This window comes from Nannospalax galili, unplaced genomic scaffold, assembly GCF_000622305.1.
Source record: "Nannospalax galili isolate Female #2095 unplaced genomic scaffold, S.galili_v1.0 scaffold424, whole genome shotgun sequence".
Classification (NCBI taxonomy): domain Eukaryota; kingdom Metazoa; phylum Chordata; class Mammalia; order Rodentia; family Spalacidae; genus Nannospalax; species Nannospalax galili.
Genome location: NW_008352334.1, coordinates 1,344,612 through 1,363,079, shown reverse-complemented (window position 1 = coordinate 1,363,079; position 18,468 = coordinate 1,344,612). Strand labels below are relative to the sequence as shown.

The following is an 18,468-nucleotide window of genomic DNA, read 5'->3' as shown; positions in this document are numbered from 1 at the left end:
TCCCGAGTGCTGGGATTAAAACATGTTGCGCTATGCTCAGTTTTTTTATTTTATGGCAATTTATTTATTTTTATTTTATGAGTGTTTTGCATGCATGTATATAAGTGCACCACATGTACGCAGTGCCCATGGTCGCCAGAAGAGGGTATCAGATCCCCTGGAACTGGACTTATGGACAGTTGTTAGGTGCCATGTGGGTGCTGGCAACTGAACCCAGGTCCTCTGCAAGAGCATCCAGTGCTCTTAACAGCTGAACCAGTAGTCCAGCCCCATTCCTGGCATTTTAAATGTAGGTTCTAGAGATCTAATTCAGGTTCTTCTGCTTTCATGAAGCAAGCACTCCAACAACTGAGCTCTGTCTAAAGCCTCCCCCCACCCCAATTTACCGTTTCCTTTTAAAAATTAAATATGTAGTTCTTGAAAGCTTTCCACATGCATCCCCAGCTGACACTTCCACAGTTCCAGAATGTTGTGGTCTTCAAAGAAATAATAGTTCCTAACACCTGATCTTTAGGTTGATTAATTCTAAACCCTTGACAAATTATTTATTTCACCTGGAGGTTTGCAGGATCCTCCTAAGGAGGTGGAAGATTCCTCCAGCTGCTCAGGTAGCTCGCCTCTAAGGTAAGTGTGCAATAAGCATTAGTTACTATCACTGCTCTGTTAGCTCAGACCTTTGTCTTTTTAAGGCAAGACACATCTGTGTCTGTGACCTTTGTCACCCTGTCTCAAGCAGGCCTTTTCTTTACCACAGAAAATCTCTAATATTTCATTCTGTCTTCTAGATCTTGAACTATGTAAATTGCTGTGATTATTGCCTCCCACAATTTTTCTGCAGAAGCAGATTTAATTTGCATTTTAAAATAATTTATGCAGAGTAGAGTTCCTAGCAAGGAAAGCCAAAAGGATCAGGACCTACATTCAGCTACAGTTTATGTCTATAATATCTGTGTGTAATGAATCCCTTTACTTCACAGAGAAATCCAAACTCTTTGAATATAGAATGTGATGCTTGAAAGAGGCAGGGGAAGAATAAGGAAAAAGGGGCAGAAACTACATAGGTAAAAAGAAAAATGGGTACATGATGCAGCTTAGTGGTAGAGTGCTTGCTCAGTATGGGAGAGGCCCTAGGTTTAATCTCCAGCAAAGGAAGAAAGGGAAGGAGGGAGGGAGGGAGGAAGGAAGGAAGGAAGGAAGGAAGGAAGGAAGGAAGGAAGGAAGGAAAGGGCAGAGAAGTGGAGGAGGGAGAAAGGAAGGAAAGTAGCAAAGAGGTCCAGTGGGTAAAAGCACTTGCCATGCAAACTTGACAACTTGAGTTCAATACTGGATCCTACCATAGAAGGAGAGAACCCACTTCTGAAAGTTGTTCTCTGACCTTAACATGCACTGTGGCAGGTGAGCACACACACACACACACACACACACACACACACACAATAGACCAGTGTGGTGCTACATGCCTTTAATTCCAGCACTTAAGAAGCAAAGAACTCTGTGAGTTCAAGGCCAGTCTGGTCTACATAGTGAGTTCTAGGCCAGCTCAAGATAGTGAAACCCTGCTTCAAAATACCAAAAATTAATTAATTAAAAATTTAGGGATTGGGTATTTAGCTCAGTGGTAGAACGCTTGCCTAGCAAGCTCAAGGCCCTGGGTTTGGTCCTCAGCTCCGCAAAAAAAATTTTTTTTTAACATTTTACTTTTACTTTATGCACATGAGTGTTTGGGCTGCATGTAAGTATGTGGACTGTTTATATGCCTGGTACCCATGGAGGCCATAAAACGGGGTCAGATTCTCTGGAACTAGAGTTACCAAAGGTTGTTGGTCACCACACAGGTGCTGGGAACTGAGCCGGGTCCTCTGCAAAAGCAGCCAGTGCTTAACCACTGAGTCATCTCTCCAGTCCCAATAATAATAATTTTTATTATTAGGAAGGACAAATGTATCTACAAGAAATACATCTCAAACAGCAAGAATAAAATGAGAAACTGTTTATTTCAGTGTTTCAATCACGATATTTCAGGGACGACTGTCAGACTGTCTTTAATAATTTCAAAGGTCTCACTGACATATTAGAGAGAGAAGCCACATTCCCCTCTGTCACAGAACCATTTGATACGACCGATGACATGCAAACATAATTTGCAAAAACAGAGTATTATCACAATATGATATAAAAAGTTGATTTGAGCAAATAGATTTCACATCTATAAAACAGGAAACAAAAAGTGCCATCATAATCACATTGAGCCAAACCTGAGAAGTCCTGGCCACAACCACAAGCCTCCATTCACAGACAGGAGCAAAGGTCCTCATCCAAGATTACCACTGGGCGAAGATTCTGCAATTTCTATTTTAGAATCAACGGCTTTCAAGTAGATTTTAGAAAATGGATATCACACGCTTGTTTGTTCAGAACTTTCATATAAAAGAATAATAATCATGTCAATTACTATTTAATCAGTTTTCTTCTGGTATTTTTTTCTTTGAATATTGACTCATTGCACTGAAAGCCACAGATTCAGAATTCACAATTAAATCACAATGTAAAAATAATTAAATTTTCATGCCAAATCAAAATAGCTACCAGTTAATGCCAAACACATTTACATTTCATCACAGTTTAAGAGTATTTACCAAAATGTCTCTTTTCTCTTGGTTAAATCATTTGTATTCCCAAGATGCACTTGTTTCTCTTAATATTTAGCATTCACAGTACAAGTAAAAGTAGTTACATTCATTAAGGTCATGATGATTATTCTGTGTTCAAGACTCCAGAATCTGGATTGCCTAAAATGAGGTAGATAAACTTAAATGAGTTTTGTTGGCTAGGATTAATTTTCTTTAGATCTCAATAATCTGTTTTTTAATCCTAGATTTCCAAAATATTTAGCAAAAGACTGAAAATGTCTGAGCCTAAAAATGGAAAAAATAGAATTTCAAAAGGTTATTATGAAAGTTGCTTTACCTCATTTCAATTTAAAACAGAATAAAAGCATCAAGTTACAAAACTACTACTCATCTTGACATCATCTTTGAACGTTTAGAAAGCCTTGCACGGGTTCTGACTCGGGAGTGTACAGACGTAGGAATCTATCTGGTCAACTCAGCCAGGGGCCAGGCCAGCTGCTGCCCCTAAACGTTGACCCTGAACTTCAAGTCTCCTCCCCAGTTCATGCCTGGCTGCCTGGTTTCCATCCCTGCAGACACATCCAATTTCAGGCAGAAGGTTGGAGGCCCTCTGGGTAAAACAGGCTGCAGTGGATAAAGTTGAAAGCCAGACAGGCCGCAGATGTTGGGCAGGCTTAGACTGAGCCAGAGGCCTGGGTAGGTCAATCGAGACACTGATGGCCACCCCCACCCCCAAGGGCCTTCAGGTTGCTGGGGGCAGACTAGGCACTAAGCCAGCTAGAGGCCCGGGGGTGGGTCGACGAGAGATTTCGGAGAAAGACGGCAGGGCACCGCGGCTCTTCGTCTTCTTCCGCGGAGCCATGGGTGAAGCGCCCAGGAACTTGCTGAAGGAGCTTGACTTCTTCAAGCCTCGGGCCAGGTCCTGGAGCATCAGGTCGTCGGCCAGGACGCCCAGAAACGCGCTGGTGGTGGAGCTGAGGATGGTGGCGGCCACCTGTACGGGATGCCGAGATGCCAGGCTCCCGCCTCCACCACCGGTTGCATCCGGCTCGGTGGACTCTCGAAGGCCCGGGTCACCGAGCAGCCGGCGAAGCGCGTAAGAGGAGCCGGGCGGGAGGTACTGGTAGGCGCGCCGGCCGCTGTAGTCGCGCACATGTACCTGGGCTCCCAGGCGCACCACAAGCAGCACTGCCGCGTCCTCGTGGCCGTGCAGAGCCGCCAGGTGCAGCGGCGTGTAGCCGCCGTGGGAGCGCGCGTTCACGTCCACGGGCGCGCCGCCGCGCCGCGCCACCTCCACCAGCTGCAGAGCCATCTCGCGGTCGCCGCTCTTGGCAGCCCAGTGCAGGGCGGTGAAGCCGGACATGAAATCGCGCTTGGCGGCCAGGCCGCGATCCCGCAGCAGCAGCCCGTGCAGCTGGCGAGTCCAGCGGCCGCCGGCCGTGCGCACCAGCCACTCGTGCTCCGTGGGCTCCAGCGGCACGGCGGACGGCGGCGGCGCGGCGGGCAGCTCCTCGGTGTCCGGGCTCAGCAGGCGCGGCCCAGCGCGGGACAGGCGCCTCAGGTGCGGAGAGCGGCCGGGACCCAGGCTGAGGCCCAGGCCGGACTCCTCGATGGACAGCCGGCGCAGGAGCATCGGGGAGCACCGCGGGCTCGGTTCCTCCGATAGCTGCCGGCGCAGCCCTTGCTCCTCCGCCCGCACCCGGAGCGCGGCGGGGCCGGGGACGCAGCGCACCGGCAGCATGCAGGGCTTCTGCGGTGGCGCGCGCGGCACGGGTGGCGGTGGTCCCCTCGGTGGCCCAGGCGCAGGCTCCGGATTCAGGGACTCTGTGCTCGGCGACGCCGCCCCCGACGGCGGTGCACTGGCCGGTGGGGCCACCTTCGAGAGTCCCTCCGAGGGCTGGGCTAGCTCCGAGGCTGGAACCTGAGGATCCGGGGGTCCCCCGGGCTGCTGGACTGAGCCTGAGAGCTCCCCAAATTGGAGTGTGGCGGAGGGTGGCGCCCCCGGGATGTCCCGTGGGTCCGCTGGCACGGCCGCGTCCTCCGGTGGCTCCACGGAAGGTGGCTCCACGGACGGCTGCGCCGAAGCCAGAGATGGAGGTGGAGCTCCAGGGGCAGAGCTGTCTCCGGCGGGGACCCCGGTGCTCCTAGCCGGTGGGGTTGGTACCCCAGGGATGGAGGGGAGCAGAGCTTCGGGCCGAGGCTTCTTTCTCAGGACCACGAACTTGACCCCGTCGAGCTCCTTCACCACCGCCACGTCGTTGACAAACTGCTTGAAGCGGTCCCTGCGGGCAGAGCGGCCGCGCGGGTCCCCGGCGTCCAGCAGCGGCTTGAAGCGGCTCAGCAACTCGGAGTTGCGCACCTTCCCGCCGTGCTCCTGCAGGAAGCCCAGCACCGCCGCCTGGCTCACCCCAGCGGCGGCCGCAGCCGCTGCCGCAGCAGCAGCCAGCGCCATACTGGGTCCCCCGGGTCCTCGGCTCCGGGATGCGAGCGATCCACTCGGGGGAGGGGGGAGCGTTCCGGGAGTGATGTCCGCTCACCTGGGGCTCTGAACCCCGGAGCTGGACCTCGGTCACGCCCGCCGTGCCGCGTTGGGGCGTCTCCGGACGAAGGGCATCCCGGGCCCTCCGCCTGCGCCCCGCCGGGCCTCCAGTCTCCCGGGTAGGTCACTACCGAGAGAAGCTATCCAATGGGCGCCGGGCTCCATGCCCGCGCGCGGTGCTCGGCTTACAGGTGACAGCTGCCACTGGCGATGCGCAAGGAATGGGGAGCGGAAACTCTCTGCGGTCCCCCCACCCCAACCCCGGAATTAAAGGCGCAGCACGGAGCTTCAGTTCGTCTCTTGGTTGCTAGGTGGGTGTGTTCCTCAGGGACGTGGTGGTGGATGGGCGAGGCGTGGGTATTTTATTCTTTTTAGCAGTCTTTACCACAAAATAAAAGCTATATATATGGAAGGGCATCCATCAATAGGTCTCCAATTTCCGATTGCATTTCTTACAGGAAAATGGTTTCACAAAATTCACAGAAAAAATAATTCGCTGTGTATGGTGTTGACACACTTACAAGAGATGTTTAGAAAGCAGTTTTCTCATAACAGAATAAGTATTTTAAACACGGAGGTTTGCAATTCGCGTTTTTATTCATTGTGTGTGTTTGCTGTACATAAGGGCATGTGGCAGTCATAGGCTAACTTGCAGGAGTCTGGTACTCTCTTTACTACCACATGGGTCCTGGTGAACTTGGTCAGACTTCGCCACAGACGCCAAGTAAGCCAACTCGCCACCCTGCCCTCCACTTTTTAAAAAATATTAGGTGTCTCCAAATGTAGTTCAAGCTGACCTTGAACTTATGATACTCCTGCCTCAGCGTCCTGAGTGCTAGGGTTACAGGCATGCACTACCACACGTGCCAAAATAATCTATTTTTACATAAGATTTTTGTGAATAAACCCACAGGGAAACATAAAGAAGGAAAAAAATGTCACATGAAATATTTTCTCCCTGCCATGCATGTGTAGGTACAGTTACACCTTAAAATGAGAATGCAAAATTGAAAGTGCTTTTCACTGGAAAGTGTGGAACCCAGGGCCTCCCAAATGCTAGGCGAGCGGTCTACCACAGAGTCACACCTACAGCCCATTTTATGTTTTTAAAACTTCATTTATTTCACAAATATTTATTGAGCACATAGTTTGTGCTGGGAGCTTTTCAGGGTGAGATACATTTTAGCAGAGAGATAAAAACTCTGACCTAGCAGAGTTTATCAGGAGGAAACAGACATGATATGGTGAGTCGGAAAACTGCATAATATGCTACACAAGTTATAGCACATGCTGTAAATAGTATAGGAAAACAGAAAATGATCAAATGCAAGAGGGACCTGCTGCAAGTTTGAAGGAGGTGGGGTGGGGGGTGTTGTTGTCAGGGCAGGACTCACTGTGAAGGCGATGCTAAAGCCAGGACTTCAAATTACGAAGTTACTCAGATGAGAAAGAGCTTTTTCAGGAGAGGGAGCCAGATGGGCAGCCTGGCTGTTTGTTGTTTGTTGTTGTTTTAACATGTATTTATCTGTGTGGGGTGGTGGGAGTTCACTATGTTGCTGGAGTTGAGATCAGATGACAGACAGCTCACAGGAGTAATTCTCTTCTTCCATCATGTAAGTTCTGGCAATAGTGAACACAGGTCATCATCAGACTTAGTTTGTTGTTTGGTTTTTGTTTGAGACAGGGTCTACCTGTAGCCCCAACTGGCCTGGAACTTGCTGTGTAGACCACACTGGCCTTGAACTCACAGAGATCTGCCTGCCTCTGCCTCCCGCGTGCTGGGATTAAAGGTGTGCACCACCATGCCTGGCTGTGAACAGTATCTTTTAATTAGTCAATTTGAAACACAAAGTTGTATCTCATTCTAATTTACATTTATTTTATTTCAGTAATATGGTAATGTAAGCTACCATCAATTTGGGTTTGTTCCTTTGTAAATAGCTCTTTTCCTACTTACTAATATTTTTCTTGCAGACAGGTAGTTATATGAAATTATATCCTTTAAAAAAGATTTTTAAAAAATTTATGTGTATATGTGTGTGTGTCTGTGTGAGTGTATGCCACCTGTGTGCAGGTGCCCTCTGTGGCCAGAAGAGGGCATTGTAAGACCCACAACATGGGTGCTGGGAACTGAATGTGGCTGCTAACAACTATCAATAACTCCAGTTCCAGGGGATCAAATGCCCTCTCTGCCCTCTGTGGACTTGTGGTACACTTACATATAAGCAAACAAAACACTCATATACATAAAATATAAAATAAAATAAAACATAATAAAAATAAAATAACAATGAACCAGACTCAAGGCTTGCATGACTTGAGTAGGGCCTAGTTCCTTACCCAGTTGTTTTCTGGGAATCTCTCACACAAGAATTTGTTTCCAGTGGGAATATCCTACCTGCCTGCATCCCACCTGGAGTTTACTTCATCAATTGCAATCCTGTCAGCTGCTCCTCAGGAACCACCCTGTGGTCTTATTCAGGTTCCTTAGCAACTCTTTAAAGATAATAACTTCAAAAGCCACCAAAGTGGTGTATATGACTTCTGCAAAAACAAAGGCATACCCTGGTTCCTCTGAGAGCCCACACTCCTGTTCTTGGCTAGCCTTACTTCCAGAACACCTGGCCTTCATTAAAAACAAGAAAGCATGCTGGGTGTGGTGGAGCACGTCTAATCCCAGCATGCAGGAGGCAGAGGCAGGCAGATCTCTGTGAGAATAGGCCAACCTAGTCTACATAATGAGTTCCAGGCCAGCTGGGGCTACAGGGAGACCCTGGAAGACGGAGGAGGAAGATGAAGAAGATAAGGAGGAGGAGAAGGGGAGGGGGGAGGAGGAAGAGGAGGGGGAGGAGGAAAGAAAAAGAAAAAAGGTTTAAAAAAAACTATGCTAAAATATCATTGACAAAGTTCCATTCTGCATCATGCTGGCTCATACTAATTCTTTTCTGTATTGAAGCCAAGGATCTGGTTTTACCTGAAAGGTAAAGGTACTTTACTTCAGACTGCTACAGCAAACAGCCTGGAGCTGTGTCTCTGCCCCTGCTGCTGACAGTTCTGTAATCAGCTATTATTTCCGTCTGAATATGGCTTTTCCTTTCAGCCCACCTCAAGTTCCACCCTAGTAAAACCTTCTGTACCTTCCTCAAGTGTATCATGTTCTGCAATTTTTCTACAATTTATTCTAGGAAACAGCTATTGACTATCTTCAGGTACAAGGCAGTGAGCCAAGTCCTCTGTGAAGATGCAGCCTGCCTTTGAGGAGCTTGTCACTCGGTGGAACAGAGAAAAGCAAGCAAGTAATTATTCTGTTCAGTTCATGAAATGGACCTTCCAGATGCTTACAGAAGGGTGATTCTAGGGGAGGTAAAACGGAATCTGGGAAGTCCTCAAGAGGCAGGCTGTGGGAACTGGACAGATGAAGGCTTAGAAATGGGACTGAAGATGAATTTTGGGCAAGGAGTGTCTAGTGTGTTTGCAGTTTAGGGTGTGGACCAGAGATACCGAAGAAGATAACATGGGAAATGTCCTCCAGCCCTGGGTGGGAGACCTTAAATGTTAGGCTGGACTTTGTCTTGTTTGTAGTAGAATGTCATGGAAAACTTTCTTTCTTTTTTAATTTATTTTTATTTATTGCCTGCATGTAAGTGTACCTGTTTATGGAGGTCAGAAGAGGGCACCAGATCACTGGAACTGGAGTTACTGATGGTTGTTAATTGCCATATGGGTGTTGGAAATGGAACTCAGGTCCTCTACAAGAGTAGCCAGTGCTCTTAGCTGCTGAGCCATTTCACCAGGTTCTCTCTCTCTCTCTCTCTCTCTCTCTCTCTCTCTCTTCTCTCTCCACCCTCTGCTGCCACCCTCTCTCTCCCTGCCATTTTGCACTTTCGTAGCCCCAGCTGGCCTGGAACTTGCTATGTAGACCAGGCTGGCCTCAAACCCACAGAGATCCATCTGCCTTCTTCCTTTTTCCTCTTAAAAAAAAAAAGTTTATTGGGCTGGAGACATAGCTTATTGATTAAGAGTGCATAATGCCCTTGCAGAGGACCTGGGTTCAGTTCCCAGCACTCACATGGCAGCTAACAACCATCCATAACTCCAGTTCCAGGGGATCTGATGCCCTTTTCTGACCTGTGTGGGCACTGTATGACACAGGTGCACTTACATACATGCAGGTACAGCACTCATACACATAAAAAGTAAATGAGGGACTGGAGAGATGGCTCAGCGGTTAAGAGCATTGACTGCTCTTGGAGCGCCCACATGGTGGCTTCGAACCGTCCTTAACTCCAGTTCCAGGGGAATCCGAAGCCTTCTTCTGACCTCCGCGACATTGCACGACATGCGCACACTCACATACATGCACGCAATACACTCATACACATAAAATAAAAATAAATAAAATATTTTTTTTAAGTAAATGATGGGCTGGAGAGATGGCTCAGCGGTTAAGAACACTGGTTGTTCTTGCGGAAGACTCGGGTTCGAATCCCAGCACCCACATGGCAGCTAACAACTGTCCGTAACTCCAGTCCCAGGGGATCTGACAGCCTCTTCTTACTTCCATAGGCATTGCATGACACGGGTGCACTTACCTACATGCAGGCAATACACGCATACACATAAAATAAAAATAAATAAATTTTAAAAATAAATGAATAAATAAAAAAAATTTTAAATCTTTTTAAAAATAAAAATAGTGTATTATTTTGATAATTACATTTATATAGTTTATGTGTATATATGTATATGGTTCTACCTATTTGCTTATTTATGCTTTTTCAGACATATTCTTCCAAAGCCCAGCTTATCCTTGAACTCAGTAGCTGAGGATGGCCTTGGATTCTGATCCACCTGCCTCTACCTCCCAAGTGCCAGGATTACAGACATTTCTACCATGCCAGGCCTCTACTTACGTATTAATCTATTTATTGATTCATTTGCTCACTTCTTCATGTTTTGGTCATTCTAGGGCTCAAACCCAAGCCTTGCACATACTAGACAAGTGCTCACCTGATGAGCCATATCTCCAGCGATTAAGTCTCCTGCAGATGGGAGTGAACCACATATTTTTGATTTAAAAATATTTTATCGCATTTGTTGTTGTGTGTGCGTCTGTGGATGCCCGTGCCCGTGCCTCAGGGCCTGTGTGGAGGGCTGAGGACAACTTCCGGGAGTCAGTTCTCTGCTTCCATGGGGTGGATCCTCAGGCTGGGCAACAAGTTCCTTTACCCTCTGAGCCCTCTCACTGGCCCTGAACATTGCTTCTTCATTGATTGGTGTAACCAATGCAGGAATGTATGACAAATGGGGGGGCAGTGGAGGGGTGACGGCAGGTCTCTGTAAAAGCTGACAAGGGTAGTGGGATGGGAGCCAAAAAGGTTTCAAAGGCAGAACTTGCAGCGTATGTATTGCTTTGTTTTCCTTTTTAAAGTCACAATCCCTTTGTTGAGATTTTTGTTCCCAAAGCTACTTTAAATAATTTTCTTGCTTTTTTTTTTTTTCAGGAAAAATTTCTGAGATCCTTGAAACATCTTTTCCATGATCTCGTAAGTAGTGAAGCCTCAGGCAACTTGAACATTTGTTGGGTCGGGGGACAAAGTTCACTTAGTAGAGTGCTTGCCCAGCATGCACAAGCCCTGGGTTCTGTCCCTCACCACATAAACCGGGAATGGTGGTGGCACACACCTGTAATCCCAGCTATCCTCGGCTGTGTATCTAATTCAAAACCAGCCTAGGCTAATGAGGTCCTGTTTAAAAAGAAAAAAAAAAAAAAAAACCCACAAACAACAATAAAAAACTTGGAGTTTGTTACTGTGCCTGTCCTCAGAGGTTGGAGGGGGATGAGGGCATGCCACTCCTAAAGCCCATCATGTATTGATGTGGTTTGAACTCATTTTGACAGTGTTCACCAAGAACAGACGGGATTAAACACCGTTGAACAGAATTGCTGCTCCAAGCAAAGTTTATTGAGGATGCTTAACAGACTCCAGGCTTTGAACTCTACAAAGAAGCTTGCCCTAGGCAACAGATACTAACAGGCTGTACCCAAACTGGAACCCTAGGCTAACTGCCTCTGTACATTTACCATGCAAACTTAGCTCACCAGTTCTTTAATATCAGAACTCGAGATGTTTAATAAGTAAACTTAATGAACACTCTGAAGGATCCAGCTTCTGCCTTCTGGTTTGGGCATCTGAATACACTGAGCTTTAATATCTTAAGTAATTTGTTTCTAGGTTGAGCAAATGTCAGGATGAAGAGGCCAATGACATCATGTTCCCTGGGCTGCTTTTTAATTTTGGTGCCCCGCTGCCAACAAGGCCACTGAATCCATTCTCCCAGTGACTGAGCAGTTTGCCCACAGGCATTAGGAAAATCAGATATAAAATGTGTATTTATAGCAAGGGTAAAATTCCACACTATGCCTTGTCCATGGTGGAGGCAACAGGGAGGGTATTTGTTTCTAACTCAGATTTTAAGGGCAGAGATCAGGATGTAACAGAGACATTGTTCCCTGCCCTTTGGCTGTCACACTATTGAAACCATGGACCCCAAGAAACTAAATGTCCCCAGGGAAATGCTGATGCCTGGTCCCCACTGGAGGAGGAACTTGTCTCCAGGGAAGAGATTTCTGACAACCTATCAGGCCACCCTGAGACAGACTGGGGCCAAGACCATGATGGGTCAGTGATGTGTGTGACCACACCTCGGGCAGGACTGCTTAATTATATATACACCTCTTGCCCTCCGTTTAAACTAAATGTCCCATTAGTGCTGGAAAGATGGACTTGAAAGTTACTGGACCCCTTTATTTATTCCTCTTCCCAATGCGGCCACATTGAATAAATCTTTCTCTACTTTTCACTTTGACTTGTCTCTTTAATTGGTGAACCAAAGCAGGGTGGCTGAACCCTGCTTGTTGGGGATACTAGGGCCCAGCTTGTACCCCAAGACCTCCAGTAACAAGGGTAGAAGGCTCTTTGTAGTTGTTGAGACCACGTTATTAAATAGACATAAAAATTTTAAACTCAGGGCTGGAGAGATGGCTTAGTGGTTGTAAGTGCTTACTACTCTTGAAGAGGACCTGAGCTCTGTTCCCATACCCACACGGGGTAGCTCAGTTCCATGTACCTCCAGTTCTGGGGAAACCAACATCCTCTTCTGCCCCCCAAGGGCACCTGCACTCATGTGCACATACTGACACACAGACACACACAAATACACATAATTAAAAATAAAATAAATCTTATTCTTCAAGGGCTGGTGAGATAGATCAGTGAGTAAAGGCACTTCCTGCCAATCCTGAATACCTGAGTTCAATCCCTGAGGCCCACATGGTGAGAGAAAAGAAGTGACTCCCACAAACGTTCTTTGACCTCCACACTTGAACTATGGTACACGTACATAACACACAAAATAAATACGCATAATAAGAAATTCACAATTCTAACACATCGTATAACATTATGCTCTATTATACATTTGAGCCCACACTGCCCTCTGAATTCAATGCCTACGCCCCACTGAGCTGCAGTGGCTGCCTCATGTTTGTGACTGTTCTGTGCCTTGTCAAGGCAGTGGAAATCCTTTTTTCCCTGTGTGCTCTCACTGTGGGCCCCTTCTGCCCTCTTGTGTCTCACCAACGCACCATCAGCAGGGGAATCGAGTTATGGAGGCTCCAGGGACTTTAGGAGGATGGGTGGGTGCCCAGCAGTGGACTTTGCCCAGATAGCAAACTGTTGTAGTCATGACTTCCTTCCGGAACAAACCATGGCTTGTTCTTGCTTACTAGCCCAGGGGAAGGAGAGTGCCTTTCCCTGCTTTCTCGTGCCTGCGGCTTGCTGCCCAGTACTCTCTGAGGTCAAAGGCTCTCTATTTCTAAATCTTAGTGACAAATGTCAGGTCACATGCCTGTGTTGGAAACTCAGTTTTTGTATCTAGGATTCATTTCTTTCATGCTGCTTCTCTGATTGGTCAGACTGGTTGCTTGGTTGCTAGGCAGGGAACCAGCAGGCCTCGTCCTTTGAGACTTGGAAAGCTGGGTCTTGGTGAGGTGACTTGGGAACAGTTGTCTTCTGATGTCTTTTTTTTTTTCTCCATTCCTTCTCTGCCAGTTTAATTCTAATATATGAAGGATTTGCTGTTTTGTTTTGTTGTTGTTTTAATCAGGATTTCAGCCAGGAATGGTGGCGGATACCTTCAGACCCAGCACTCGGAGTTGGAGTCGGAAGCTGCAGATCTCTGTGATTTGAGGCCAGCCTGGTCTACAAAGTGGCATAGTAACACCCTGTCTCCAAAAACAAAAACAAGACACAGTCTCATTATCCCAACTGACCTCAAGCTTGTGAGATAGCAGAGGATGGCCTGGAATTTCCAATCCTCCTACCCCTCCTCCTCAGTGCTGGAATTACAGGCCTGTATCTCTATGCCTAGTTTATGCAGTGCTGCAGATGGAACTCGGGGGTTTATTACGTGCTAGGCAAGCACTCCACCAGCTGAGCCACATCCCCAGCCCCAATGAAAGAGCTTTAGTTTGATTATTTTTATCTGTATGTATATGTGTATGTGCATGTGGATGCCTGTGAAGGCTAGAAGAGATAGACTCTCCTGGAGCTGGAGTTACAGGCAGTTGTGAGTCACCCAATGTGGGTGCTAGGAACTGAACTCTAGTTCTTTTTAAGAGCCAGCAGTCCTTAACTGCTGAGCCAGGCCCTACCTAATGTAAAAGCTTTAACAGAAGAGTCTTCTACCCACTCCCATCCCCACTGAAGAAATTTGGGGCTTTCTTTTTCACAGGGCTATGTCTGAATTAGGATGGGCCTAATTTGAGAGGCCTGCAGAGTGCTGTTTAGCCATGACCTTGACTGTCCAGTGGCATCCCTGCTGGCTAGACAGGATGACTCAGAAACTCAAGAGGCCAGACTTCATGCCCTAATGGATGGGTACCAGTTTGGATGGGCTCAGAGGTGATAGCGTTTGAAAATGTAAGGCCCATCATCAGCATTCACCCTTGAGACAGAATTGTCTTGGCTTTAAAGATAGACTGCGTAGACAAGGCTCAATTTGTTCCTCACTTCCTTCACATCATGATTAACTCATCTCCCATTAGCACCTCAGTGGAAGGAAGATTGAGACCTTGAGACATCAGCCTACCTGTCTTCCTGGGCTATAATTCTAAGAGCTCACTAACATACAGCCCCAAAGAAAATCGTCTGAAGTTGTAGGACTGAAGTCAGGTGTTGATTGAGCCTGCCTAGAGGGGATGTGTATGAGAGAGGGGTCAGGCTGAGGTCTGTGTGGTGGTGGGGGGGGGGTAGAAAGCAGGAGTCTAGTACCAGGACCTCAGATCTGCTTGCTTGCTGCTTTGAGACCTTGAGCTAAGTAAATATTGAGCAGGTTTATTAACAGTCTTCAGGGTAATAATTTGTGACGTGGAACAACGAATGAGAAGTAGGAAGATGGACTCTACTCTGGAGGCCATGTGGTCTGCAGATTCATAACATCACTTTCATTTATCTAACACCAGAGAAATATTATCAGTGCTAGATGAATTCAAGGAAGGGGGTTGGGGATGTGGCTCAGTTGGTGGAGTGCCTGCTTAGCATTTGCAAAGCTCCAGGTTCAGTTCTCAGCAATGCATAAACCCAAAGTGTTGTTGAGCTCCTAACAGCTCAGAACTTGGTAAGTGTAGGTGGGGAACCAGAATTTCAAAGGGTTGGGGGCTAGTGAGAGGGGGTTTGGGCCATGGAGACACAATCTTTGGAGAGAATTAATACTCTTCTGGGAAGTAAGATAGATTTCTCAGGACTGGATTAGTTACCAATACGAGGGTTAATTGTTTTTTTTTTTTTGGTCTTTTTGAAACAGGGTCTCCCTGTAGCCCCAGCTGTCCTGGAACTCACTATGTAGACCAGGATGGCCTTGAACTCACAGAGATCTGCCTGCTTCTGCCTCCTGAGTGCTGGGATTAAAGGCGTGCGCCACCCACGACCAACGACAAGGGTTAATTGTTAAAAAGGAAGCCGCCCATGTGATTTTCTTTGGCACACGCCCCTTTCCCCTTCTCTGCTGTGCAGTTATTATTTAAGGGGTTCTTCAGCACAACACTGGCACCCGTACTCTTTGGACCCTCCAGCCACCAGAATCATATGCCAAATAAACCTTTTTTACAAAGTACTTTCCTAGCCGGGCATGGTGGCACAGGCCTTTAGTCCCAGCACTAGGGAGGCAGAGGCAGGCAGGTCTCTATAGTTCAAGGCCAGTGTGGTCTAGTGAGTTCCAGGCCAACTAGGGCTACTGGGAGACCCTGTCTCAAAAAAGACCAAAACAAACAAACAAACAAAAACAAAAGACCTTCCTAGTCTCGGGTATTTTGTAATAACAGCAAAAGCTATGAGCCAGTGGTTCAGTAGCTTCAGAGAATGGTAAAACAGTAACAAAGTATCTTGTGGTAGTGATTCTCATCATTTGACTTTCCATTTTCAAAATGGGGTCAGAGGTTACTGTGTCCATACCTGACTTTCATCCTGGGCTGAGAATCAGTAAATTACTTAGGTATATTACAACAGGTGAAAACAGTTACAGTTACATTATTTTAGGAGCTAGAGTGGCTTCAACTTCCCAAATGCTGAAATTTTTCCCGAAGGTAGAGTCAGGTGTTGCCTGAGCGCAGCCTAACTAATTAGCAGACAAAAGTCCACATTAGGCCAGATATGGTGGCTCACACCTGTAATCCCAGCACGCAGGAAGCTAAGGCTGGAAGAGCCTATAGGTTGGAAGCCAGCATGGGCTACAGAACGAGACCATATATCACCCTCTTGCCCTCCAAAAAAACCCACCACATTAACCTCACAGGGCTTCAATTCTAGATAGAATAGTGATGTCACAGGAAAGAACAAAAACTACAAATGCGTGTTGGGGACGCTTGGCAAGAGGGAAGACTTGGCCGTTCCCATTGAAACAAGTTCTGAAGAGTTTCTTAGTGGAAAGAGGCTGGAGTGCGGCCTGGCTGCTCATTCGTGCCAGTGCGTTCCTTCCTTCCTCTTCCTGTCTCAGACTTTTTTCTTCATTAGCAATGAGCATAGAGTTTTCTGGGCAAAAGAATCTTCTTTTTCTAAATTGGAAAAATTTGGCAAAATGTCACAATGTTCTCGTGTCCCAAGAACTCAGCACCACTGGCCATCAGAAGCCTTCCAGCAGAGAGACAATAAGACCACAGTCTGGACAGAGCCTCTGTGTGGCAGTGACAGCTGGGACACAAACAAGCACTTTAATGTTGTTTGCTAGAACTGGGTTTTTTTTTTTTCCCCCAGCTGCTTCATGGTGGCAATTTTTCACTACAGTGTTCCATCTGACCTTTTTCCATCTGGGTAATGGATCTTGCCACCAAAGCCTATTGACCTAAGTTTAATCCCCAGAACCCACATGGTAGGAGGGGAGGAAGAAACTGAATCTGTCATGTGTCTGTGTGTGTGTGGGGGGGGTGTTACATGTGAACATACACAAGAGTAATAATAATAAATAAAATAATTTCTTTGGGTTTTTTTTTTTGGTCTTTTTGAGACAGGGTCTCCCTGTAGCCCTAGCTGGCCTGGATTCTCTATGGAGACAAGGCTGGCCTCGAACTCATAGAAATCCGCCTGCCTCTGCCTCCTGAGTGCTGGGATTAAAGGCATGTGCCACCATGCCCAGCCTTCTCTGGTTTGTTTTTTTTTTCAAACTGTATCCAGCTTTATTAAAGATACTTTTCATAAATATCTGCCTGCTTCTGCCTCCTGAATGCTGGGGTTAATGCCCTGCACCACCCCCACCCCCAGCCCAAACTCCCTTCTTTCATGGACTACCCAAATCAGAAAGCCACTATAAAATCCAATGAAGTCTTCATTTTATGCTGTGAATGGGGAAATTTTAGAGTGAGGACTGACATTTCACATTAAGCATGTTGTTTAACAGCTTTTCACAAGCCAACCCTGACTTTCAGGAAATGAAATGAACATGGCAGAATTATCAATCTGAAGATCCACAATCTTTTAGAAAAGGAACCACTGCTCTTCTGAGGAACCGTCCCAATGACGTCCCTGTGAAGTCCAGATTGTCCAATGTACTGGCAAAACCAATTTAGGGGGGCCGGCCCCAACAAGTCTCTCATTTTAAGGGAGTTAAGTCTATGTTGATTTGAAGGTGGAGGGAGAGGAGGATATAAAAACTAATTTTGAATTTTCTCACGCCACAAGGCATTATGTGCCAAGGTGGCCATGTGTACCAGCATCAGGAAATACCCTCCCGGGAGCCAAGAGGAGTCCTTCAAAAACTAGCAGGGAAAGGTGTTTCCCCCACATCAATCCAGCTTGGGAGACATTTTGTTAGTGACACATGTTCCTCCCCCCTCAAACAATGACGTGTTCTGTGTGCTAATAACATAGCTTTAAAAAAAAAAAGTAAAACAAAATTCTGCATTTTTATAAAACTTGATAAAAAACAGTATTTCAAACTGTACAGTCACCAGAAGTACACAGTTACCAAAAACGCACAGCTTCACTCGGCGTCTGCAGCACCTTCGGCTCTCAGTGCCTGGTCTGTTTCAGCATCTCCGTTTTCTGCAGGATTATTCCCATCCTTGCCAGCATCAGCCGTTCCCTTTCGTCCTTCGGGCACCTTCTCTCCCTTCTTTGCAGGGGCGGCTCTGGCTTTGGAGGAACAGGCTTAGTGGATAATCTTGCAGCTCTTCTCTGTGGCTCGTCCTTCACCTTGGCTTTATCCCCTTTGGCACCCCCTTCAGCCTTTCTTTTGGGCATGGCGGCGATGGGGGATGGGGGCATGACACGCAGGCACTGGATGCGGAGCTGCAGTGGTGCCCGGCTTTGGTTGGTTCAGGGGTCGTTCTTGCTGCTTCTTCACACTGCTTGGGCTTGGGGGGGGGGTTATATCCTTCTTTGGTACTTTTGAGACAAGGTCTCCCTGTAGCCCCAGCTGGCCTGGAACTCCCCATGTAGACCAAGCTGACTTCGATCTCTGTCTCCCAAGTGTTGGAACTGAAGGCATACGCCACCTTGCCTAGAAAAAAAGATTAAAGTGAGATTGCCTATGTTTCCAAGATAGCAATCTACCTAGAAGTTATATCAGGTTAACTGATGTGACTGATGGCATTAAAGTTATATTTCACTGGGACTGGAGAGATGGCTCAGCGGTTGAGAACACATTCTGCTCTTCCAGAGGACCTGAGTTCAATTCCTGAGACCATATCAGGTGGCTAACAACTAACTCCAGCTCATGGAGGATCCAACACCCTGGCTTTTGCTG

At 47.0% G+C, this 18,468-nt stretch overlaps 1 protein-coding gene and 1 pseudogene across 1 annotated transcript; both read right to left on the bottom strand.

The window, feature by feature from the left end:
* Positions 1-2,026: 2,026 nt before the first annotated feature.
* Sowaha (sosondowah ankyrin repeat domain family member A) lies at positions 2,027-5,983 on the bottom strand. Its single transcript, XM_008849329.1, has one exon. The coding sequence runs from the start codon at positions 5,080-5,082 to the stop codon at positions 3,373-3,375; it is 1,710 nt and encodes a 569-aa protein (XP_008847551.1). The 5' UTR covers positions 5,083-5,983; the 3' UTR covers positions 2,027-3,372.
* An 11,720-nt stretch (positions 5,984-17,703) lies between these two features.
* LOC103747030 lies at positions 17,704-17,963 on the bottom strand (annotated as a pseudogene).
* Positions 17,964-18,468: the final 505 nt, after the last annotated feature.

Bases quoted from the DNA above. Each gene is read 5' to 3' on its own strand.
- Sowaha (XM_008849329.1), bottom strand. From the start codon at position 5,082: ATGGCGCTGGCTGCTGCTGCGGCAGCGGCTGCGGCCGCCGCTGGGGTG.